The sequence below is a fragment of the Bacillus rossius genome, chromosome 6 (assembly GCF_032445375.1).
Source record: "Bacillus rossius redtenbacheri isolate Brsri chromosome 6, Brsri_v3, whole genome shotgun sequence".
Classification (NCBI taxonomy): Eukaryota; Metazoa; Arthropoda; class Insecta; order Phasmatodea; family Bacillidae; genus Bacillus; species Bacillus rossius.
In genome coordinates this window covers 74694550-74720234 of record NC_086334.1, presented here as the reverse complement: position 1 = coordinate 74720234, position 25685 = coordinate 74694550, and the positions used below count along the sequence as shown (strand labels likewise).

Here is a 25685-nt window from a genome sequence, read left to right as displayed (position 1 = left end):
GGTGATGAAACATACAACATACATTATATTTGAATCTCTGTGTTGGTGAAATGTGCAAAACATGTTTTAATCAGATGTAAATGACATCACATAGTGAATGTAAATACAACGTATAAACAAAGTTACAGCTTTTTGTGTGATGATCATGGCACTCAACAAGGTTTTAGCGATGTCCCTGACATGACGTGTGCTGTATGGGTAAACTGTAAAAAAATACAGGCTCATAAATATTACAATTAAAGTGTTAACATTCACAAGAGACGTACGTCAAACTAGTCATAATGGGCCAAACATTTATTTTAATATTGAAAGGGATTAGACCACCAAACAATTTGCAATTTAAAAAATACAAATCCTAGTTTCAAACATATTTTGGAATGTTTGAGTAAATGTAATCATAAATTATGTTTTTCAGTTACCAATAATCATAATTAAGTTTCTAATTATTTTTTAATATATTCTCTAAAATTTGTATTAGTTACCTTACTTGACTCAAACTGCACTAAATTTGTAATTATTTTACGCATAAAGTTTATTAGGATTTATTTTATTATTATTTTAATATATTGGGAAATGTGTTTATGTGTGTTACTACATGTATTTACCCAACACAAAATCGAAAGTACGGTATTATTGAAGGTTTGTTGTCATTTACAAAAGTCATACATAAATGTTTAAATAAAAAATGTGTAGTTATTAAAAGTTGAAAAATATTTTTAATAAAAAAATTATAATTTTTTTGGCAGGTATTTTGGCCTTGGACTTTGGCTCCCAGAACTCTTCAATCGTCTTGAGACTTTCTATGCTACTCACCCTAATGAAAGCATATCCGTATGCGAACTATCAAGAATTTCTCAACTCAACGCCTCTTTGGAAGATCTTTCAACAGGCCCGAAATGCAGTGGCAACATGGTTGAGTCCTATATGTTTGTGAACAACATGATTATTGGGGCAGCATGCATGCTCGGAAATATACTGTCCAGTTTGTTAGCTGGTAGTCTAGGACTGAAGGCAATATCAAGTAAGTATAAATTAATTTTACAGAAAAAACTAACCAGCGAAAAATAATGTTTTGCTGAATCACAATTTATTTTACTTAAAATATTCTTTTTCAAATAATGAATTTTAAATTAAGAAATTAATTATATTTCTGCTTAAAGTTATGCAAATGTAAAGTTGCCGTTATTCCATCTGCTTTTGATGATTAGCCATAAAATAGAGGGCTTTAATCTTATATTTAACTTATTTTTTTCCTACTACTTAAGACACAGCAGAGAAGAATGTTAGGAAATAATTATTATTGATTTATAAGTATTTGGCAAATTTAATTCGGATCTCTGACTATAATAAATTGCGATGTTACTTTGATTTAATAAATACCAACCTACACAACTTTCAATCCTCTTTAGAATTTAATTTGAAAATGTGACAGTATACAATTATTTATTTAAATAGTATATTATTCATACCGAAATGTTTTATCATCTGTGTTAAAAGAGACATATTATAAAAATGAAATATTTCTCCTTGGCCGTATGTCAGATAGTCAATCTTTACTAATTATGTCAAATAAGATGACCGAAAAATGTTCTAATAGTTCTTAGATATGAATCTGCTCGAGTGATGTGGTTAGGACTGTGTCAACATTTCGATATTAGTATGAACACAGGATTTTTGATTTACATAATAGTTTTTTTTTTTTAAACTAAGTGGTCATCCGAAGGCGATAGTATGGGATTTATATCAAGAGTGTTTAATGTATGTAAGCAGTTGAAACAAGCGAATGAAAAGCAGCATGAAGTTAATAAAAGTGTTTTAATAATTTGTAAAATTGTGAAATTTTTGCCCGAAAAATGTTAAATATTTAACTAATGGTTTGCAGTTGATTGATAATGAACATAAGAATTGAGATAGTTTATTGCAAAAATTATGTACATTTGAAAATAATTTGCACGGTTGTGTCTCTGAAGAGATTTTGCATGTTAAAGAAGAAACTGAGATGGATTAAACCATAAGAGGTAGGTAAGCAGTATAATCTTTTTTTAAAAGAAAATCTAAATTAGATGTGCTTATTGCGATAAGAAAGGACATTATATTCCCAAGTGTATATTTTGAATTGTAGATGGTAGACCTAAACTAGCAAAAGATAATGTACACAGGTTGATGAAGCTACAGATTTTACGGATAATTAAAATGATTTAGTTACATAATACATTTATCAACTTTGGTATGTGTATAATGGAGTAGTTACCCATAACATTGGTATTAGAAGAGACTGGTTCGAAACTTTTGATCATTTTTTTCTAATAATGATCATATGATTAGTAGGTACTGAATATGGTTGATGATGAAGGATCAATTGAAATGAAGGCATTCTCAGAATGAATATATATATATTTAATGTTTGGTGTTTGCCAGGCATTTCAAAGTAGGTATTGGTTTACACTCCTGGCAGTTAAAGATCATAGACACATGAGCGAATTTTAGTCAATAATGCTTAAGTGCAATTTGTTTGAGGGTAACACACTGGTTACAGTAAAATATCAAAATATGGGGGACTATATAAATTGGTAGTTAAAGTCATTCCACGCAAACCCGAAGGCAACCAATCTATAACTTTTAATAATATAACTTTAACTCTTTCATGAAAGAATGGCTCATCAAAACAAATATAATATAAAATAAGTTATCCAGAAAAAGATATGTAAATATGTGCTATTGAATATATGAGTTTTGTGAAGGGTGCATCAATGGAAAGGCTCATAGACGAAAGTTTGGACACCGAAAAAGATCAGATAATCCAGGACAGCTAATATATTTAGATAAGTTATTATATGGTTCAGTCAACAGGCGGATTTAAATATTTCCCAATCTCGAAGGATTACAGGTCCAGATTTAGGAGTGTTTGTTTCCTTAGAACTAAATATGAAGTTTCAGAAAATTTTTAAGATTTCATATTAGAAACATAAAATTAATCATTTTGCATCATCCAGGAATCGAACCAAGGACAGGAATAAATCGAATCGATCAGTATATTAATAAGTAATTTTTTATTGAATTTTGGAATTTGCTTAGTGATAATGGAGGAGAGTTCAATAACCAGAGAGTACATCATATTTTAAGGTCTCGTGGTATTGAAATGAGATACACAATGCCATACTCTCCTCAGCAAAATGGTTGTGCAGAGAAGGACCATGTTATTTTAATTTTTACCTTCTAAAGTGTAGTAATTTATTATTACTGTGACACCTGTCATCTTGAAATTTGGACGCCATCTTGGAAATTCGTAATTATTTAGCTATAAATTCGTGAAAAATATCTAAATACATTTTAGAAATCTATAATAAATATATGGAATAATTCTATGAATTCCTATCCTTTGATCAAGACTTTTTAGATTAAAAAATATTTTATGTAAAAATTTTAATTTTAATAAATATGGTGAAAGTACTAAAAGACTTTAGTTTCCTAGCCAACCAGTCAGTAGTAAGTCAATTAAGACATATTGACAGCTATCTTGAAAAGTCGTAATTATTAACTTAGAAAATTGGAAAAATTCCACAATTCATCGAAAAAAAAACACTCATTAATATAATGATTGATTCATTCGATATCCATCCATGGTTCAATATTTCAGCAATGTAAAAACAAATTTGACAAAAATTCTAATTTAATAAATTATATTAGAAATCCTGATGTTGATCACGATATTCTGTGTGCCAAACTTAAATATTATTCCAATTTCTCTTATAATGCTGTTGTGTGGTTTATATCATACTTATCGAACAGTTACCAGTGTGTTTAATCTGGCAATTCATTGTCAGCCTGGCACCTTTTCAGCTCAGCAGTTCCACAGGGTTCCGTGCTTGGCCCGCTTTTGTTGTCCTTACACATGAATGATCTTCCTCTATCCATTAAGCACTGTCGATGCCACTTATATGATGATTTGCAAGTTTACATGTATTTTTCTTCTCATGATTTTAAGTATGTTAAGTATGGATCTTGATTGTATTTTGAAATGGTAGATAAAAATTGTTTGCAAATAAATCCTTTTAAGTCACAGGTAATAATGCTAGGGAAAAATGCTATGCCGTCTGTAATAAATTTATTTAGCATCCCTGCTATAAATATTTTAGATAAACAAAAAATGAACATTTCACCAACGTATAAAAACTTGGGTATTATGATTGATAACTCACTAAACTAGTCTCAGCATATAACGTTAGTATGTAGACGAGCATTCGGCACTTTGCATGGCCTAAAACATCTGAAGAAGCTTTTGCTGACCAATGTTAAAAAAATATTTAATTGAGTCGCTTATAAACCCGATTTTTGATTACTGCGATACTGTTAATGGCGATTTAACCAAGGTGCAATGAAAAAGGTTACAGCGAATTCAAAATTTGTTTGTCCGTTTTATTTTTAGTTTAAAGAGTCGTGAGTATATCTCCCCGTACCTACTACAATAGGTAATCTTGGCTAAAACTGTACAAAAGACGACAGTTCCATTCCCTTTTACTGCTTAAGAAAACATTTATGACACAGGCCCCGTCCTATATTGCTGACAAGTTTCATCTCCTCGGTTCACGTCATGGTATAGGCACACGTTCTCAGAGTAATTGTACTTTGCCAATTTCCCAACATAAAACCGTTGTATACTCAAAATCGTTCTCTGTGACTACTGCTCGTGCCTGGAATGAACATAGTTTTGTCCCGCCCGCCTAAACAATCTCTCAGCAAAGATATGTTATACATACCTACTGTCGTGTATTGGCCGTCTGCATGCACGTGTAACATACAACAGACAGCGTTCATAACATAAACCACCTCATTCTGACGAAAATTCTTAAAAACATAAATTCTCTTAATGTTGTTTTTGTATTTTTGAGTGATAATTCTTTTCTATGAGTTTTATTTTTTGAATTAAAGATTCTTTGGGCGTGACTAGAGTAAAATTTCGAGGCCAAATTTTAATTTAACGTTTTCGTGAACCATTTTTGTCAAAACTTTCTGTCGCCAGACGGACATATATCTCTTATATACTCTCTTTATATAATATCTTTATAGTGCTCTCTTTGTATATCTTTGCCAAAGAAATTTAATAGAGCACTGTGATATGTAACGTTACTGGATCGTTTGCGTTCTCCTCTTTGTACAATGATTCGTCCCCTGGCAAAAATGAATAGAACCAAGAGAGATAAATAAACGAAAGAATTAGACAGTTTATGCACGCGCAGGTTTCAGAACATGTATAAAGGTATCATATACAGTCAGCTGTATTTGCCATAAATTTTATATTTGCTACGAGCTCACTCACGTTCCTTCTTGTTCAACCAGCAGCGTAGAGAACGCTGTTGAACAGTCCCTGCTTTTCCGACATAGATAGCGCTACCTGTTATTAGTTTCATATTTTGTTCAGAGATTTAGCATTTTCCCAATGGCAGATTTGTTTGAAGAAACAGTAACACGCACAGTTTTTCTTTATGTTGTGAGTATTTCACCAGTGAATAATATTTATTTAAAAAATTATCTTCTCTCGCTCTCTCTGCCATTTTAACCCTTACGATATACATATGAGTCGAGGTTTTGATTGCCAAAGAAGTTTCACTTCTATCACAAGTACTGAGTTATACGTGCTCTTTTTTCGTTACTTTATCACATGCCACATATAATATTGTATATAATAGTCACGATAGAGAACATATAAGAAAAAAAACAATTGTTATAAAATGCAATATTAATTAACATGTGTCTGGCCCTTGGATTAGTTTCAAAAATGGTAACTGGCCATCACTGGACTAAATAACATTTTTAATATTATAAGTAAAAAAAACCTGCAAAATAGGCGTGTAAAAATTATAATACCTACTCTTACAAAATGTAGCCTTTCAGTGAAAAAAATAAATAAATAAAAATATTCTGAAAATATTGTAATGAATGACTTTTGTTCTTAGTGTCGTAAATGTCTCAACGTATATTTGTGAGTTTAATTAAGTGACATCTATAAGAAAATTGGAGCTTAGTGGTTATGAACTTTGTATATGTACATGCATCAGTTTGTGTGTTGTGTTGTCATATGTATTTTCACGTTATGTATCTTTTTAATCGTATGGTTGTTTTAATGGTGTTTTTTTTTGTAATTGTGTGTGTTATTTTGTGTTTGGTTTATTTGTGTCAATCTGTTCATGGTCCTCAGCCTTTGGATGGTACCTAAAACAAACAAATAAATAAATAAAATCATGCCTGTTAGTGCGTGAATGTATTGTGTGCACTAATTAGGCAGAAAACATACTTACTGACGCATGCTATCACTGCAAATGACGGAGCAAAGCATGCGTTTAGTTATAATCTCTTTTAGGAACTTTGGGATTTTCTTCGAGCATGTAAATTTCGTGCGGGACCTGATGCATGCTCGTAATTATTTTGTTCGCATGGTTACTGACCTATGTTCATGTATTATGTTAATGCCTCTTATGAAGTATTTTCTTGCACCAAAAAGCAATATGTGGTTTGTTTCAGTTACAACGATGATCATAGCAGGCTGCTCTGGTATTTCAGTCTACTTCATGCGTTCTTCAGTTCAGAATTTAATAGTTTCTTGTGTGTTTCTGGCATGCATCAGCACAGCAAACTTTGTTCTCACAGGCATTGTCGTCGAAATATTCCCAACCAGCATAAGGTAAAGTACTCGTATTTTGCTAAAACTAGTGTAAAGATTTAAAGATAAGAACATGTTGTGGTACTATTATGGGTATCAGCACTGTTGAGTTTTATATAGAATCGAAGATATCTTGGAAGGTATGAATTTTGTTCCCATGCTGCTTTTAGTTATTTACCATGTGAAATCAATGCAATTGCATCAGTTACCCATATTACGAAATGTTGAAGTGAATTCACAGTGTTATACAAAAAAAATTGGTTCTCTGTAAAGTCGGTTTACAGACGATAGTTTAACGTGACAACGTCATAACAAAACATTGGTGAAATGATTGCATACTTTTATGAATAAAATTTAATAATTTTTATTGAACTATCACTATTTTGTATGGATATAAAGAATGAGTGAAATGAAATCTACAATTTAATTGATAAATTTACTTTTATTTGCACTCATTAATTCAAATAATTATAATAATAATTATAACTTTAACGTAGAGATTATTTTAACTATAACCTTTATACATGTTTGCTATTTAACTTCTTCCAATCTGTGTTATTCTGTTATGGAAAGGACGATGATTGGAAAAGTAGGAAACGAATGGGAGTGTTTCAGGTTTAATGTGCCTCGAACAGTCAAATCGATGGTTGTTCCAATCGAGTGGAAGAGAGATAGATGCGGCGCAAGCGTACAATAAGCGTAACGGGACACAGCGTAACGGGACACAGCATAACGGGACAATGTGCGTAACGGGACACTTTTTCGTGCGTGTAGCCAGCGTTCATCGATTTATTAGACGTCACGTCGAAAAAGGGAAATAAAACAAACATCATTGATGGCATTTATTTCAATTAATTTTTGACGTGACAACGTCTAATAAATTGATGAACGCTGGCTGCACGCAAAAAAAGTGTCCAGTTACGCTTATTGTCCCTTTTCGCTGTGTCCCGTTACGCTCATTTTAATTGCTCTTTGCTAACCTGAACCTCCTAGCTTTGCGACCGAGTCCGTGGCGTAATTCTGTTTTCATGATTTCAATGTAACATTTTCATTGCTCTTTTCTAACCCGTTCCTGTTAGCATTGCTGCAGAGTCCGTGGCGCAAATATATTATTTTTGACTGCATCTTGGTGTTGGGTAAGCCATTTTCCTTCACATCATCCTTGAAACACTCCCATTCGTTTCCTACTTTTCCTATCATCGTCCTATCCTTAACAGAATAACACAGATTGGAAGAAGTTAAATAGCAAACATGTATAAAAGTTATAGTTAAAATAATCTCTACGTTAAAGTAATAAACCATATTTGAATTAATAAGTGCAAATAAAAGTAAATTCATCAATTAAATTGTAGATTTCATTTCACTCCTTTGTATCCATACAACATAATGATAATTCAATAAAAATGATTCAATTTTATTCATAAAAGTATGCAATCATTTCATCAATGTTTTGTTATGACGTTGTCACGTTAAACTATTGTCTGTAAACCGACTTTAAAGACAACCATTTTTTAAAAATGAATTGCATGATGGTAAAGTTTATCCTTCAAACATTCAGCTATGTAATTTATTAATTGCTCTAGTTAAATGATAATCAGTTGTACCACCCCAGACATTCCCAGATATATTGAAATTCGGTCTAGAACATATATTCATAAACACTTGAGTAACTCAGAAGGGCGTCGACAATTGTTTGCTGAAATGATGTCTTTCGGACACAAGCTGATATTTGCTGTTTTTATTAATATTTCACGAATAGACATTATGGTCACCATTTCCAGACCACGAGAACAAAAACATGTCGAATCCACAAACAAATTGCACATAACCTCTTCTCTGACTCCAACACAAACAAGTTGACTGTTCGCAGGTACCGAAGGATGAATATGAAAATATGATTCACAGGTACATCCCGCGGTTGCACACATACTAACGATACAAGCCGAAGAACTCACATCCTCGGAACAATGGACAAAGTTTTTCGATACTTGTTTGGGATTATACCGACAACTGTGGTTTCAAAATTCTAGTTGACAGTTCCAAAACATAAAAAAAGTTTGATTATACGGTAGCAGACGGACCACATATATGAAATTCTCTCTTCAAACCATTAATGTATTATTATTGAGCCACTGCCCTGCATGCGATCTCTCGGTACCTCGTATAGACACTGACTGACGAGGCTTCGCGTAACTGCGACCACCCGAGGGAAGGGCTGGTGCACGAACCCCCCCCCCCCCCCCCCCCCCCCCGCCGACCCAACCAATCACAGCACAGCTCTCACGAAAACATAGCAGTGTACATATTTCTGAACCCTCACGACGAGGCTTTTCCTGCAAAATAAAAACAAGACAAAATCACCCAGTATTTACTGATTGTACGGCGTATCTGTGGGATAAAGTTATTGTATCTCCTGGGAAAGGACACCGGCCGATTTTTCAATCATAAGAATACAAACAGAAACAGCTAAAAAATGCTCGGCGGCTGAAAAAACGGCTGGAAACTCGGCACCAGAATGTTGCGCACCCGTTCATCTTTAGATCCGACTAGGACTGAATTTCTCGTAAGGTGCTGGGTTAGTACCAAAAATTGCCAATAAAGGAACACACACACAGGACATGCAATGGACACGAAATGCAGACATTGAACATGCATTAGCGATAACTCTGGCCTAGAAATCATAATTCGTGAAATATATATATATTTTTAATCTTCAATATAATTTATTATTTTTATTTATACAAATGCAGGTAAAACTAGACATTATAGTATGTAGCCAGCTTCCCTAGGTTCTTTGAGTATTAGGACTACTTCTTTGATGTGCGAATAATTTCCTGAAGAAAGCGAAGCATGTAGTAGTCTTAACCTGTCAACCAATATGTTAGGATCTTCCCATGGTAAGTAATTAATCGCTTCTGCTGCCATCTTCCATGCATGTTTATTTAAAAAACTTTTAATATCACTAGTAGTATATAATAGCCGGTCCTGAAACAGGCTTCAGGCTCTGGAGCCTGTGGAGCCGACCGCCATCTTGGATTTGTGACGTCACGGCGGCAAAAATTCCTCAAAATTCCTCAAAAATGACTCAAAATGACTCAAAATTTCCCGTTTTCGAGGGAAAATTTCCCGTTTTCGAGGGAAAAATTCCCGATCCGAGGGAAAATTTACCATTTTATTCCTCAAAAATCCCAGCGGCTGAAAATTCCTAAAACTGGCTTAAGCATCCTTAACTCAAGCCAGCGTTAAGCCATTTATAGGATTATGACGTCACCGTTGCAATTTCCGTTACGCCCGCCATCTTTATCCGGCGCCTGGCGCCGGCGCGTGGAGCCGAGAGCCGAGCCACATCTCTGACGTCACGTCTATCTGTGACGTCACGGCGGCCATCTTGTATGATCGTAACGGGACACAGCGTAACGGGACAAGTAGTACCACGACTTTGACCTTGACCCCGGCGGACATTTTGGATCCGCCATCTTGGATCATCCATTTTGGATGACATCATTTTGTTTTCTCGAAAATTCCGGCATTGTGTTGTCCGCCATATTGGATTATGACGTCACCGTAGAAAATTTTTGTTACGCCCGCCATCTTGAAAATCCACAATTTTTATGTTAGAAAATCGGGAAAAAATTTAAAAATCATTAAAAAAATTATTTGATCGAATTAAAAAAATATTAAAAACCACTGTTGCAGTAATCGTTACGGTCGCCATCTTGGATTATATAAATGTTGCATATTTCGTTACACCCGCCATCTTGGTTGAGTACCATGTCATTCTTACACTTTACGTTACGACCACCATATTGGATCCTATTAATGTTGCAATTATCGTTATGGTCACCATCTTGAAATTTAGTCGCCATCTTGAAATTTAGACGCCGTCTTGGAAATCCGTAATTTTTATGTTAGAAAATCGGGAAAAATTCCAAAATTCATCAAAAAATTAACTTAACAGAATACTGATTGTTTATATCGATTCCCGTCCTTGGTTCGAAACCGGTGAGGGCAAAAAAAAAAATCAGATCCTTCCTCCACAGAAGCCACCTACAGACTGACCTACCACCACCAATAACTAGGTATTTACCATCAGCTGGTATGACGTCATGACCGCCATCTTGTCTTTGTCCGCTGGAGGCAACCATCTTGTTTTCGTCTGCTAGAGTGTGCTGGAGACATGTAAGTATAATGTTCTGTTCACCATAACTTTAACCTTGACTTGAACTTTGACCTTGATTTTTGACCTTGACATTTGACCTTGACATTTGACCTTGACCTTAAACTTTGACCTTGAACTTTGTCCTTGACAATTGACCTTGGCCTTTGACCTTGACCTTGAAATTGACCTTGACCTTGAAATTTACCTTAACCTTGATGTCCATCGCGGATCCGTCATTTTATGTTCAGTTCATGCTAGTGGTCATTGCCACCATCATGTTTTCGTCTGCTGGAGGACACCATATTGTGTGTACTCGTCTTACCATCATGCTAGTTTTATTCTAACATGCTACAGTACAGTAATCATTTATTATTATTGAGGTGCCAACCATCTTGAAATTTGACCGCTATCTTGAAATCATGTAATTATTTAGCTAGAAATGCGGGAAAAATTCCAATAGTCTCCGAAAAAATCAATTATTAATTTACAAATTGAATCGATGGATCCCTGTCCACGGTTCGATTCTTGACCAGAGACAGTTGTAACTAATTATTAAATAAATGTTAGGTTCTGTTTTCCATTACCTTTCGCGGAGTTTATTAATCATTCACTCTACTAAAATCAACTCAAGTCAATATACCGGACCAACAAATTAATTCAGTGCCGATTAGCCTATTATGAAAGTCTAATTTTTCAATAATCTGAATAACATATAAGCCGTTCATGTACAAAGCCACACATATAGATCAATTGTCTTCAGTCCATGAGACCGAGTCATGTCATTATCAGATGTATAGACTAGTAATTTCAGGACCACATGACCTTAGTAATCCATCTTGACATTTTTATATATTCTAAAGGACCAAGAAACATTGTAAAATATTTTAGTAACACCAAGAGGTGATAAACTAGTAAAAAATCAATCACTACATTTTGTGCTACGCGCAATCAACAAAAAAGGAAGCACCAACAACGAAAAGACAGCACCACCAACGAAAAGACAGCTCATTTGGAAGCACCGACAACGAAAAGGCAGCACCGCCAACGTAAATACAGCTCATTTGGAAGCACCGACAACGAAAAGACAGCAGCGACAACGAAAAGACAGCAGCGACAACGAAAAGACAGAACATTTGGAAGCACCGACAACGAAAAGGCAGCACATTTGGAAGCACCGACATCTAAAAGACAGCACCGCCATCGAAAAGGCAGCACATTTTGGAAGCACCGACAACGTAAAGGCAGCACCGTCATCGTAAAGGCACGGACCGCAAGCTTGGCTCATGTCAATATCAGACATATAGACCATGAACTCAGTACACACAGGAAAAAGGAATGTACACGCAGGAAAACGGAACGTACACGCTGGAAAACGGAATTTACACTCAGGAAAACGGAATGTACACGCAGGAAAACGGAACGTACACACAGGAAACGGAACCTACACGCAGGAAACGAAATGATCACAGGCTCCAATATTCATTGACTCCAATATTCATTGGCTCCAATATTCATTTCAATATACATTGACTCCAATATTCATTGGCTTCAATATTCATTGGCTCCATCAGTCATTGTCACCAACAGTCTTTTGGTTCCAAAAGTCTTTTGGCTCTAAATATATTTGGCTAGAATTCTTCGAGTCTAAGAGACTATAAGGCCACATGGCTACGAGTCTAAAATGATCTAGATATTTACGTATGTACTAAAACTCTATCTTTGCTCAACAATGATAAGTTTACAACCTAGCAGAATCAGTTTATGTATTTTTTAATTTTTTTTTTTATTAATTTATTTTTATTTTTAAATTTTTTTTTCTGTAATTTTATGATATCAAAGAAAACATGTATCGTTTTTCTCCATGTGCTTCTGATTATTCTTATCAATATTGTGATGGTTTTCTCCGTGTGCTCCTGATTATTCTTATCAATATTTTGATGATTAATCCGAGTGCTTGCGATCATTCCTGCGGTTTCGGTCAAAGGTCAAGGTCACACCCATCAAAGATGGTCGCCGTAACGTCACAATCCAAGATGGCGGACCGTGAGAAATCTGAGAAGCACTAGCAGGAAGGATGAACTTCCTTTTCCTTGGAGACTAACGAAGCCATCCTTCTTATGCGATCGATAGTGAGCATCCCGCATATAAGAAATAAATATTATTTACCTGCAAGAAACACGTGACGTCATCTGATGTTGAAAAGCGGAACTACTTGCAGCAAGTACCTTTGCATGAGATAAATTAACTCTCACCACTGAATAGTGCTATTGTAGTCAGTTAGAGACATGAAGTTTCGTAGCCGCGCCGCCAATTAGTCATGCAGTCTCGTAACCATACGTTCTGGAAGCTTGGTAGTCCTATAGCCTCGCGATCACGTAACCTTGAAGACTTGCAATCGCATAGTCACGTAACCTCATGGCACGTAGTCTCGTAGTCATGATGCATTGGAGCCTCGTAGACTTGAAGCTACGTGAGCAAGTAGCCTTGTAATCTTATAACATAATGCTGATGGAGCAGATGTAGCAAAAGAGAAAATTCCGTCGAAGACAAATGTAGTAATTGGAGCCTTGTAGACGAGTAGCTTCGTAGTCAAGAACTCATGCAGACTTGTATTCCTGTATCCATGCAGACACGTAACCTCGTTTTCTAGAGGCTTCGTAGCTCTGTAGCCTCGCAGTCTCGTCAACTTGAAGATTCGTAGTCATGTAGTCTCGTAACCTCATGGCTCGTAGTCGCGTAGACATGATGTAATGGAGCCTCGTAGACTTGAAGCTACGTAGGCAAGTATCCATGTAATCTTATAACATAATGCTGTTGGTGCAGTTGGAACAAAAGAGAAAATTCCTTCGAAGACAGATACGGCAACTGGAGCCTTGTAGATGAGTAGCTTCGTAGTCAAGTACTCATGTAGACTTGATGACCTCTATCCTCGCAGGCACGTAAACTCTTTTTCTAGAGGCTTCGTAGCTCTGTAGCCTCGCAGTCTCGTAAACTTGAAGATTCGTATTCACGTAGTCTCGTAACCTCATTGCTTGAAGTCGCGTAGTCATGATGCATTGGAGCCTCGTAGACTTGAAACTATGTAAGCAAGTATCCATGTAATCTTATAACATAATGGTGGTGGTGCAGTTGGAGCAAGAGAGAAAATTCTGACGAAGACAGATGCTGCAATTGGAGCCTTGTAGACGAAAAGCTTCGTAGTCAAGTACTCATGTAGACTTGTATTCCTGTATCCTCGCAGTCACGTAAACTTGTGAACTAGAAGCTTCGTAGCTCTAGCCTCGCAAGCCGTGTATAACTCGTAAATATCTAGATCATTTTAGACTCGTAGCCATGTGGCCTTATAGTCTCTTAGACTCGAAGAATTCTAGCCAAATATATTTAGAGCCAAAAGACTTTGGGAACCAAAAGACTGTTGGTGACATGACTGATGGAGGCAATGAATATTGAAGCCAATGAATATTGGAGTCAATGTATATTGAAATGAATATTGGAGCCAATGAATATTGGAGTCAATGAATATTGGAGTCAATGAATTTTGGGGCCTGATATCGATCCGTTTCCTGCGTGTACGTTCCGTTTTCCTGCGTGAACATTCCGTTTTCCTGAGTGTACGTTCTGTTTTCCTGCGTGTACGACCCGTTTACATGCGTGTACTTTCCGTTTTCCTGCGTGTACGTTCCGTTTTCCTGCGTGTACCTTCCGTTTTCCTGCGTGTACCTTCCGTTTTTCCTGCGTGTACGTTCCGTTTTCCTGCACGTAAATTCCGTTTTCCTGCGTGTACATTCCGTTTTCCTGCGTGTACGTTCCGTTTTCCTGCACGTAAATTCCGTTTTCCTGCGTGTACATTCCGTTTTCCTGCGTGTACGATCGGTTTTCTTCGTGTACGTTCCGTTTTCCTGTGCGTACCTTCCGTTTTCCTGCGTGTACATTCCGTTTTTCCTGCGTGTACGTTCCGTTTTACTGCGTGTACCTTCCGTTTTCCTGCTCGTACATTCCGTTTTTCCTGCGTGTACGTTCCGTTTTCCTGAGTGTAAATTCCGTTTTCCTGTGTGTATATTCCGTTTTCCTGCGTGTACATTCCGTTTTCCTGAGTGTAAATTCCGTTTTCCAGCGTGTACGTTCCGTTTTCCTGCGTGTACATTCCTTTTTCCTGTGTGTACTGAGTTCATGGTCTATATGTCTGATATTGACATGAGCCGGTCTTGCGGTCCGTGCCTTTACGATGACGGTGCTGCCTTTTCGTTGTCGGTGCTTCCAAAATGTGCTGCCTTTTCGATGGCGGTGCTGTCTTTTAGATGTCGGTGCTTCCAAATGTGGTGCCTTTTCGTTGTCGGTGCTTCCAAATGTGGTGCCTTTTCGTTTTCGGTGCTTCCAAATGTTCTGTCTTTTCGTTGTCGCTGCTGTCTTTTCGTTGTCGGTGCTTCCAAATGTGCTGTATTTACGTTGTCGGTGCTGCCTTTTCGTTTTTGGTGCTTTCAAATGAGCTGTCTTTCCGTTGGTGGTGCTGTCTTTTCGTTGTTGGTGCTTCCTTTTTTGTTGATTGCGTGTAGCACAAAATGTAGTGATTGAATATTTACTAGTTTATCACCTCTTGGTGTTACTTAAATATTTTACAAGGTTACTTGGTCCTTTAGAATGTATAAAAATGTCACGATGGATTACGAAGGTCATGTGGTCCTGAAATGACTAGTCTATATGTCTGATAATGACATGACTCGGTCTCATGGACTGAAGACAATTGATCTATATGTGTGGCTTTGTACATGAACGGCTTATATGTTATTCAGATTATTGAAAAATTAGACTTTCATAATAGGCTAATCGGCACTGAATTAATTCTTTGGTCCGGTATATTGACTTGAGTTGATTTTAGTAGAGTAAATGATTAATAAACTCCGCGAAAGGTAATGGAAAACAGAACCTAACATTTATTTAATAATTAGTTACAACTGTCTCTGGTCAAGAATAGAACCGTGGACAGGGATCCATCGATTCAATTTGTAAATAAATAATTGATTTTTTTGGAGACTATTGGAATTTTTCCCGCATTTCTAGCTAAATAATTACATGATTTCAAGATGGCGGTCAAATTTCAAGATGGTGGGCACCTCAGTAATAATAAATGATTACTGCACTGTAGCATGTTAGAATAAAACTAGCATGATGGTAAGACGAGTACACACAATATGGTGTCCTCCAGCAGACGTAAACATGATGGTGGCAATGACCACTAGCATGAACTGAACATAAAATGACGGATCCGCGATGGACATCAAGGTCAAGGTAAATTTCAAGGTCAAGGTCAAGATCAAAGTTCAAGGTCAAGGTCAAAGGCCAATTTTCAAGGTCAAGGTCAAAGTTTAAGGTCAAGGTCAAAGTTCAAGGTCAAATTTCAAGGTCAAAGTTCAAGGTTAAAGTTATGGTGAACAGAACATTATACTTACATGTCTCCAGCACACTCTAGCAGACGAAAACAAGATGGTTGCCTCCAGCGGACAAAGACAAGATGGCGGACATGACGTCATACCAGCTGATGGTAAATACCTAGTTATTGGTGGTGGTAGGTCAGTCTGTAGGTGGCTTCTGTGGAGGAAGGATCTGATTTTTTTTGCCCTCACCGGTTTCGAACCAAGGACGGGAATCGATATAAACAATCAGTATTCTGTTAAGTTAATTTTTTGATGAATTTTGGAATTTTTCCCGATTTTCTAACATAAAAATTAAGGATTTCCAAGATGGCGTCTAAATTTCAAAATGGCGACTAAATTTCAAGATGGTGACCATAACGATAATTGCAACATTAATAGGATCCAATATGGTGGTCGTAACGTAAAGTGTAAGAATGACATGGTACTCAACCAAGATGGCGGGTGTAACGAAATATGCAACATTTATATAATCCAAGATGGCGACCATAACGATTACTGCAACAGTGGTTTTTAATATTTTTTTAATTCGATCAAATAATTTTTTTAATGATTTTTAAATTTTTTACCGATTTTCTAACATAAATTTGTGGATTTTCAAGATGGCGGGCGTAACGAAAATTTTCAATGGTGACGTCATAATCCAATATGGCGGACAACACAATGCCGGAATTTTCGAGAAAATAAAATGATGTCATCTAAAATGGATGATCCAAGATGGCGGATCCAAAATGTCCGCCGGGGTCAAGGTAAAGGTCAAAGTCGTGGTACTACTTGTCCCGTTACGCTGTGTCCCGTTACGATCATCCAAGATGGCCGCCGTGACGTCACAGATAGACGTGACGTCAGAGATGTGGCTCGGCTCTCGGCTCCACGCGCCGGATAAAGATGGCGGGCGTAACGGAAATTGCAACGGTGACGTCATAATCCTATAAATGGCTTAACGCTGGCTTGAGTTAAGGATGCTTAAGCCAGTTTTAGGAATTTTCAGCCGCTGGGATTTTTTAGGAATAAAATGGTAAATTTTCCCTCGGATCGGGAATTTTTCCCTCGAAAACGGGAAATTTTCCCTCGAAAACGGGAAATTTTAAGTCATTTTGAGTCATTTTTGAGGAATTTTGAAGAATTTTTGCCGCCGTGACGTCACAAATCCAAGATGGCGGTCGGCTCCACAGGCTCTACAGCCTGAAGCCTGTTTCAGGACCGGCTATTATATACTACTATCACTTTTGTCCCAGCGATCATCCTAAGCTTTATTGCAATAATTTATTTTATTACAACGTTTCCATAATTTTGGTTTCACGTCTTCATCACAGTCTTCGATCTTGCATGCTCTAGGTGCTTCAGCACAGTTTTCGATCGCGTCACCAGATTCATAGTTACTGTCGACATTTCCATAGAAGTCAACGTTTCACCTGAATTACTGTAAGAACTCTAAATCATTGACGTAAAAGCTTCTTTATAGTCAGTAGTATTTTTTGGCCGGAACTGGGACAGGGATCAGGGTGTGGTGTCTGTGGTGTTGACCGCCAGCTTGGATTGTAAAATCACGGCGGCCATATTGGATGGTTGCGACCTTGACCTTTGACCTTGACATTTGACCCTATAAAACGTGCCAAACATGGCCAAAATTCCTCAAAATTTGCCAAAATTTCCATTTCTTTGGAAAAAAATTCCGCCAAAAAATCTCAAAAAATTCCTCAATTCAAAAATTAGGATTTCGAAAATCCTCAAATGTTTATTTTTCTTAGAAAGAACCCAAATGCTTAAAAGCGGCTTAAAACTCCTAAGAGCTAGCCGCTTTAAGCCGCCAACCTTGAAACTAAGGATGTCACGGCAGCCATTTTGAAATATGACGTCCTAGTTGCAATTACCGTTACGGCCGCCATCTTTAAAATCTTTATTTACTAACCGATTTTAATGAAAAAAAATTTAAAATTTATAAAAAAAATTCAATTATTAATTTTTAATAAAAATATTTAAAAAACATAAATTAACGGCACGGAGCTCGGAGTCCTCGGTTCGAACCCGGTGAGGGCAAAAAAATAAAAATGGCGACCGATCCTTCCTCCACGGAAGTCACCTACAGACTAACCTACCACCAATAACAAGGTCAACTAGTATGATGTCAAGTCCGCCATCTTGTCTTCGTCTGCTGAAAGCCATCATCTTGTTATCGTCTGCTAGAGTGTGCTGATGCCATGTTAGTTGAATTCTCACCCACTAGAGTGCAGTAATCATTTATTATTGATGTGTCACCCGCCATCTTGTCATTTGGCCGCCATCTTGGAATCGTAAAATTATTTAGCTAGGAATCGGGAAAAATTCCAAAATTCATTAAATAAATCACTCATCACTTTACAGATTGATTCGACCAGTTTCAGTCCTAGGTTCGATACCCGATGAATGCAATAATGTTTAATTTTATGTAAAAAATAATAATTTCAATATACCATGTTCAACATTCTTAAAGAGACTTTAAGACCTCTACTACCATCATCATATAAGCCATCAACACCACCATATTGGAAAATTTGTAATTATATTGCTAGAGATTCGGGAAAAAGTTCAGAAATCATTAAATAATTTTCCAATCAATATACTGATTAATTAGATCGACTAAGGTCCTTGGTACGATCTAGGATGATGCAAAAAATTAAATATATTATCAATTTAACATAATAGTAACAGGTTCGAGGAATTAAACACCGCAAGTTCTTTTATAAACATAATATTTATTACGTAATTTCTATTCTACTACAGGATCACTTACGAAAGCTAGCAAATTTATAATCAATCATTTAGTTCCGCATCGGTGTGAAATGACTAATTCTTAGCTCCAATCGGTTTATACTAGACAGAGTCCAACCAGAACCTTTACTGACATAGTTCTCCTCTTCTTAACAGAGTTTCCGGACACCGTGTTTAACAGTTTGCTTCACATCGTTAGAACTGTAAATTACTGCAGCCTATGTCTTGAATGCACACTTCTTCACTTTGTCATCGAACGGATATGGTTTTCCATATAGACAGTCCAACCACAAGTTATATTTTAATGGACTGTTTGTTGCTACGTCATCAGTAAGCTGATTGATTATGTCCTGTCTGATATCATCAAGAAAAGTACAAATGTCTTTCGACTCACCGAACGTATTTAGATAATAGTAGTCCTTCAATGTTCCACGAAACGCAGTCTGCGCCAAGTAGAAGCCATTATCGTTCAATTGCAATGCTCCGAACACAGTCCTAGGTTTAGGTCCATGCTCAGACGTCATAGCAATTGGTTGCTGCGCATCTGTTTTTTTGATTGTACACTCACGAGCCTTCAATCAAAAGCGAGGAGTCAAAATATATCTGCAGGTAGTTCAGCAGTAGGCACACGGACTTCTCCTTTACATATTTTCGCATGTCGTCGCAAACTATCAATTCGAGTAAACCATTCATGAAAATCATCACATCGAAACTTTATACGAAAAGGATTCTTTTTTGTATTTGCTCCGCTCATGTCTTCGTGCATCATGGGAAAATGTGAATGACATATCACAGTAGCTGCAAGGATACCATACTGATGTAGACGAACATTTCAGACCCGATCCAGATATGGACGTTGCAACAGTAGTAATACCATTTCCAGGCATACTATTATGAACATCGATGCATCGCTGTTGCACCGAAACCTTTACTTTCTGCCGCACAGCAGGACCTTTACATGTCTTCATGTACGTTTTCATATTATCTTTTCTGGCAAACTGCTTATGACATTTCTCACAAACAAACATTTTACGATATAGGTTCTTGGCACATTCTCTCTTCTCATGCCATCGAGCATTGCTGCTGTTTGAGAAAATCTTGTCACAGTAACAGCACCGCTGTTCGTTATTTGTTGTCGATTCGGCATCCATTGAAGTCTCCATCGAGGGCGAAACGAAGTTCGTCGAGTTTTCCTGCACAGCCAGCACTACCGGCATTAAAGTCTCTTCTGCTGGTGGTATCACGTCTGATGAAGTCTCCTCCAGTGTTGTCGTCGTCGTTGTCAACGGAATCTGCTCCTTCTCCGTCGTAGCTGTCGTCAAGGTTCCCGTAGACGATGGTACAACCGCCATCGAGTTCGACGTTAAAGTCGGTAAAGATGCCATCGAGTTCGCAAGAACAGGTAATTACGTGATTAATGCACCAGAAGAAACAAACTAGGTGATCCGTACACCGTCGTCGTCAGTTACCAACTAAGCGACCTGCTGTCTAGGACTCGCTTATATACATGCACCGGATGGAATAATACGCTAGTCAAATCAAGTACCATTTACTATAATACTAGAGTCAAAACAACAATTAAAAAAGAGGATTATATGATCTAAAAAATTCTATGAGGTGTTATACGTTCTGGTCTCATAAATTCGATCTCATCAATATACGATAGGCTCCAATATACGCTAGACTCCAAGAGCTAAGATTCGCGCCATCAGATCCAAATGCGCCCATAGCTACAATTCGCACCATCAGATCCAAAGCTCCAACACCCAATGTACGCAATGTACGCGCAATACACACAATTTACACGCAAAAAACGGAACGTACACACAGGAAACGGAACGAACACGTAATGTTCTCGCAATTGACGCACAGTACACGCAAAGTACATGCAATGTACACAAAGTACACGCAATGTATGCAATGTATGCAATATACGCAATGTACACACAATGACTACGCTTCGTTCGCGCAGTATAAGCATTTAATGAGAACGAAGCATGTTGGGACGGAAATTCTATAAAACGAAAGCTCATTTAACGAAAAGGAGGCACATTCTCTCTCGTTCATTCAACTCGGTAGGATGCGATCGTCAATGATAAGTTAGGATATAATGTCTCTATCAGTCTATGAATCCAACAGGTTTTATTTCCATTAGTCAATGACTGATGGAGCCAATGTCTATTGGAGCCAATGACTGCATACATTGCATACATTGCGTGTACTTTGCGTACGTTGCATGAACTTTGCGTGTACTGTGCGTCAATTGCGAGAACATTACGTGTTCGTTCCGTTTCCTGTGTGTACTGTGTGTTCGTTCCGTTTCCTGTGTGTACTGTGTGTACGTTCTGTTTTCTGTGTGTACGTTCTGTTTTCTGTGTGTACTGTGTGTACGTTCCGTTTCCTGTGTGTACTGTGTGTCCATTCCGTTTTTTGCGTGTAAATTGCGTGTATTGCGCTTACATTGCGTACATTAGGTGTTGGAGCTTTGGATCTGATGGTGCGAATTGTAGCTATGGGCGCATTTGGATCTGATGGCGCGAATCTTAGCTCTTGGAGTCTAGCGTATATTGGAGCCTATCGTATATTGGTGAGATCGAATTCATGAGACGAGAACGTATAACACCTCATATAATTTTTTAGATCATATAATCCTCTTTTTTAATTGTTGTTTTGACTCTAGTATTATAGTAAATGGTACTTGATTTGACTAGCGTATTATTCCATCCGGTGCATGTATATAAGCGAGTCCTAGACAGCAGGTCGCTTAGTTGGTAACTGATGACGACGGTGTACGGATCACCTAGTTTGTTTCTTCTTGTGCATTAATCACGTAATTACCTGTTCTTGCGAACTCGATGGCATCTTTACCGACTTTAACGTCGAACTCGATGGCGGTTGTACCATCGTCTACGGGAACCTTGACGACAGCTACGACGGAGAAGGAGCAGATTCCGTTGACAACGACGACGACAACACTGGAGGAGACTTCATCAGACGTGATACCACCAGCAGAAGAGACTTTAATGCCGGTAGTGCTGGCTGTGCAAGAAAACTCGACGAACTTCGTTTCGCCCTCGATGGAGACTTCAATGGATGCCGAATCGACAACAAATAACGAACAGCGGTGCTGTTACTGTGACAAGATTTTCTCAAACAGCAGCAATGCTCGACGGCATGAGAAGAGAGAATGTATATCGTAAAATGTTTGTTTGTGAGAAATGTCATAAGCAGTTTGCCAGAAAAGATAATATGAAAACGTACATGAAGACATGTAAAGGTCCTGCTGTGCGGCAGAAAGCAAAAGGTTTCGGTGCAACAGCGATGCATCGATGTTCATAAGAGTATGCCTGGAAATGGTACTACTGTTGCAACGTCCATATCTGGATCGAGTCTGAAAGGTTCGTCTACATCAGCACGGTATCCTTGCAGCTACTGTGATATGTCGTTCACATTTTCCCATGATGCACGAAGACATGAGCGGAGCAAATGCAAAAAGAATCCTTCTCGTATAAAGTTTCGTTGTGATGATTGTCATGAATGGTTTACTCGAATTGATAGTTTGCGACGACATGCGAAAATATATAAAGGTGAAGTCCGTGTGCCTACTGCTGAACTACCTGCAGACATTTCGACTCCTCACTTTAGATTGGAGACCCGGGCTCGTGCAATCAAAAAAACAGATGCGCAGCAACCGATTGTCATGACGTCTGAACATGGAACTAAACCTAAGACTGTGTTCGGAGCATTACAAGTGAACGATAATGGCTTCTACTTGGCGCAGTCTGCATTTCGTGGAACGTTGAAAAACTATTATTATCTAAATATGTTTGGTGAGTCGAAAGACATTTGTACTTTTCTTGATGATATCAGACAGAACATAATCAATCATCTTACTGATGACGTAGCAACAAATGGTCCATTAAAATATAACTTGTGGTTGGACTGTCTATATGGAAAGCCATATCCGTTCGATGACAAAGTGAAAAAGTGTGCATTCAAGTCAGCGGCTGCAGTAATTTACAGTTCTAACGATGTGAAGCAAACTGTTAAACACGGTGTCCGGAAACTCTGTTAAGAAGAGGAGAACTATGTCAGTAAAGGTTCTGGTTGGACTCTGTCTAGTATAAACCGATTGGAGCTAAGAATTAGTCATTTCACACCGATGCGGAACTAAATGATTGATTATAAATTTGCTAGCTTTCGTAAGTGATCCTGTAGTAGAATAGAAATTATGTAATAAATATTATGTTTATAAAAGAACTTGCGGTGTTTAATTCCTCGAACCTGTTACTATTATGTTAAATTGATAATATATTTAATTTTTTGCATCATCCTAGATCGTACCAAGGACCTTAGTCGATCTAATTAATCAGTACATTGATTGGAAAGTTATTTAATGATTTCTGAACTTTTTCCCGAATCTCTAGCAATATAATTACAAATTTTCCAAGATGGTGGTGTTGATGGCTTATAGGATGATGGTAGTAGAGGTTCTAAAGTCTCTTTAAGAATGTTGAACATGGTATATTGAAATTATTATTTTTTTACATAAAATTAAACATTATTGCATCGATCGGGTATTGAACCTAGGACTGAAACTAGTCGAATCAATCTGTAAAATGATGAGTGATTTATTTATTGAATTGTGGAATTTTTCCCGAATTCCTAGCTAAATAATTACACGATTCCAAGATGGCGGCCAAATGACAAGTTGGCGGGTGACACATCAATAAAAATGTTTACTGCACTCTAGCGGGTGAGAATTCAACTAGCATGGCGTCAGCGCACTCTAGCAGACGATAATAAGATGATGGCTTTCAGCAGACGAAGACAAGATGGCGGACATGACATCATACTAGTTGACCTTGTTATTGGTGGTAGGTTAGTCTGTAGGTGACTTCCGTGGAGGAAGGATCGGTCGCCATTTTTATTTTTTTGCCCTCACCGGGTTCGAACCGAGGACTCCGAGCTCCGTGTCGTTAATGTATGTTTTTAAAATATTTTTATTAAAAATTTAATAAATGAATTTTTTTAAAAATTTTAAAATTTTTTTTCATTAAAATCGGATAATAAATAAAGATTTTAAAGATGGCGGCCGTAACGGAAATTGCAACTAGGACGTCAAATTTCAAAATGGCTGCCATGACATCATTATTTTCAAGGTTGGCGGCTTAGAGCGGCTAGCTCTTAGGAGTTTTAAGCCACTTTTAAGCATTTGGGTTCTTTCTAAGACAAATTAACATTTGAGGATTTTCAAAATCCTAATTTTTGAATTGAGGAATTTTGGGCAAATTTTGCCCAATTTTGGTCATTTTTGGCACGTTTTGAGGGTCAAATGTCAAGGTCAAAGATCAATGTCACAACCATATAAGATGGCCGCCGAGACGTCACAATCCAAGATGGCGGTCAACACCACAGACACCACACCCTGAACCCTGTCCCAGTTCCGGCCAAAACATACTACTATAGTCTAAAATCTTTCTTTTTAAGTGTCCATCATTATTCCAAAGTATGGAGGATCTGCTGAATATGGGTTTAATTGTATTCTGACTTTTCACGGTGATGATACTTCCATTAGTTTGAATCATCTTTAATCCATCAGTATCATTCAATTTAAGTTCTTCATCGCGATCGGGAGATCTAATACATCACTCTTTCTTAGTGTAGTGTCTTTATCAATGTTCTCTATCCCGTAAGTAGGCTTGTCTTTACATGTTCTACCATGTCTTTTTGAACTGTCAATTCGTGTTAACAACCTGCTACACCGATTACAGCTTAACATTTTGCGTAGTGGGGTTTTAACACAATGATTCTTCTCGTGACGTCTAGCATTCCTTCTCAGGTCAAAATTCTTGCTGCAATATCTACAGCGGCGTCCTTCCGATTCAGCCGCCGACATCACACCAGGATCCATGGTAGCTTCTGTGACTAATGTTAGAAGCAAATAGGCCGTTTTCAATTGGAACAATTACTTAAATAGATTTTGTTTTTAATTTTTCATCAGTGAGAGTTATTTATCTCATACAAGAAACTTGTCGCAAGTAGTTATGAAATTCAATAACAGATGACGCCAAGTGTTTCATAGCGGCAAAAATGATTTTTTTTTATGTAGGATGCGGGATGCTCTCTCGCGATCGCAAGAGAAGGAGGGCTTCGCTAGACATCAAGGAGAAGAAGGTTCGTCTTGCATTATAGTGTTTCTCAACCATCTTATCACATATTATTGGACTGAGTAATGATATTTTTGTTCATATTCCACCCGATAAAAATATTGTAAGTGCTGATTTAGTAGCAGAAATTCACTAATTAAATGTAACTCTGAATAGATTTGCACGAATCATCAAGTAAAAAAAATGTCATGTGGAGATCAATTTCTCATAAATAACCAGAACCTATCGGAGATCATCAACAAATGTCTAGACAGAATAAATCAGGAGCACTCGTAGAAAACCATTAATATATTGGCAGAAATAATTAGGAGCACACGGAGAGAACTAACACAAGTTTTCCTTAGCATCAGAAAAATAACCGAAAAAGTAAAAACGAATAAATAAATAAAAACAAAAAAAAATATAATTTTTTTTAAAAAATTGAAAAAATTTAAAACAATTATATTACAAACATATCTGGCTTGTACTAAAACTATATCCTTGCTCAACAAAGGACGATCTCAAAGCTGACAGATTAT

At 37.2% G+C, this 25685-nt stretch overlaps 1 protein-coding gene across 1 annotated transcript in view; it reads left to right on the top strand.

Moving 5' to 3' along the window:
- LOC134533306 (synaptic vesicle glycoprotein 2C-like) overlaps positions 1-25685 on the top strand; it is a 387375-nt gene that overhangs the window by 304614 nt on the left and 57076 nt on the right. Inside the window, exons 8-9 of the mRNA XM_063370779.1 lie at positions 747-1021; positions 6520-6679. Coding sequence (XP_063226849.1) covers positions 747-1021; positions 6520-6679 — 435 coding nt within the window. The remainder of the gene's footprint in view (positions 1-746; positions 1022-6519; positions 6680-25685) is intronic.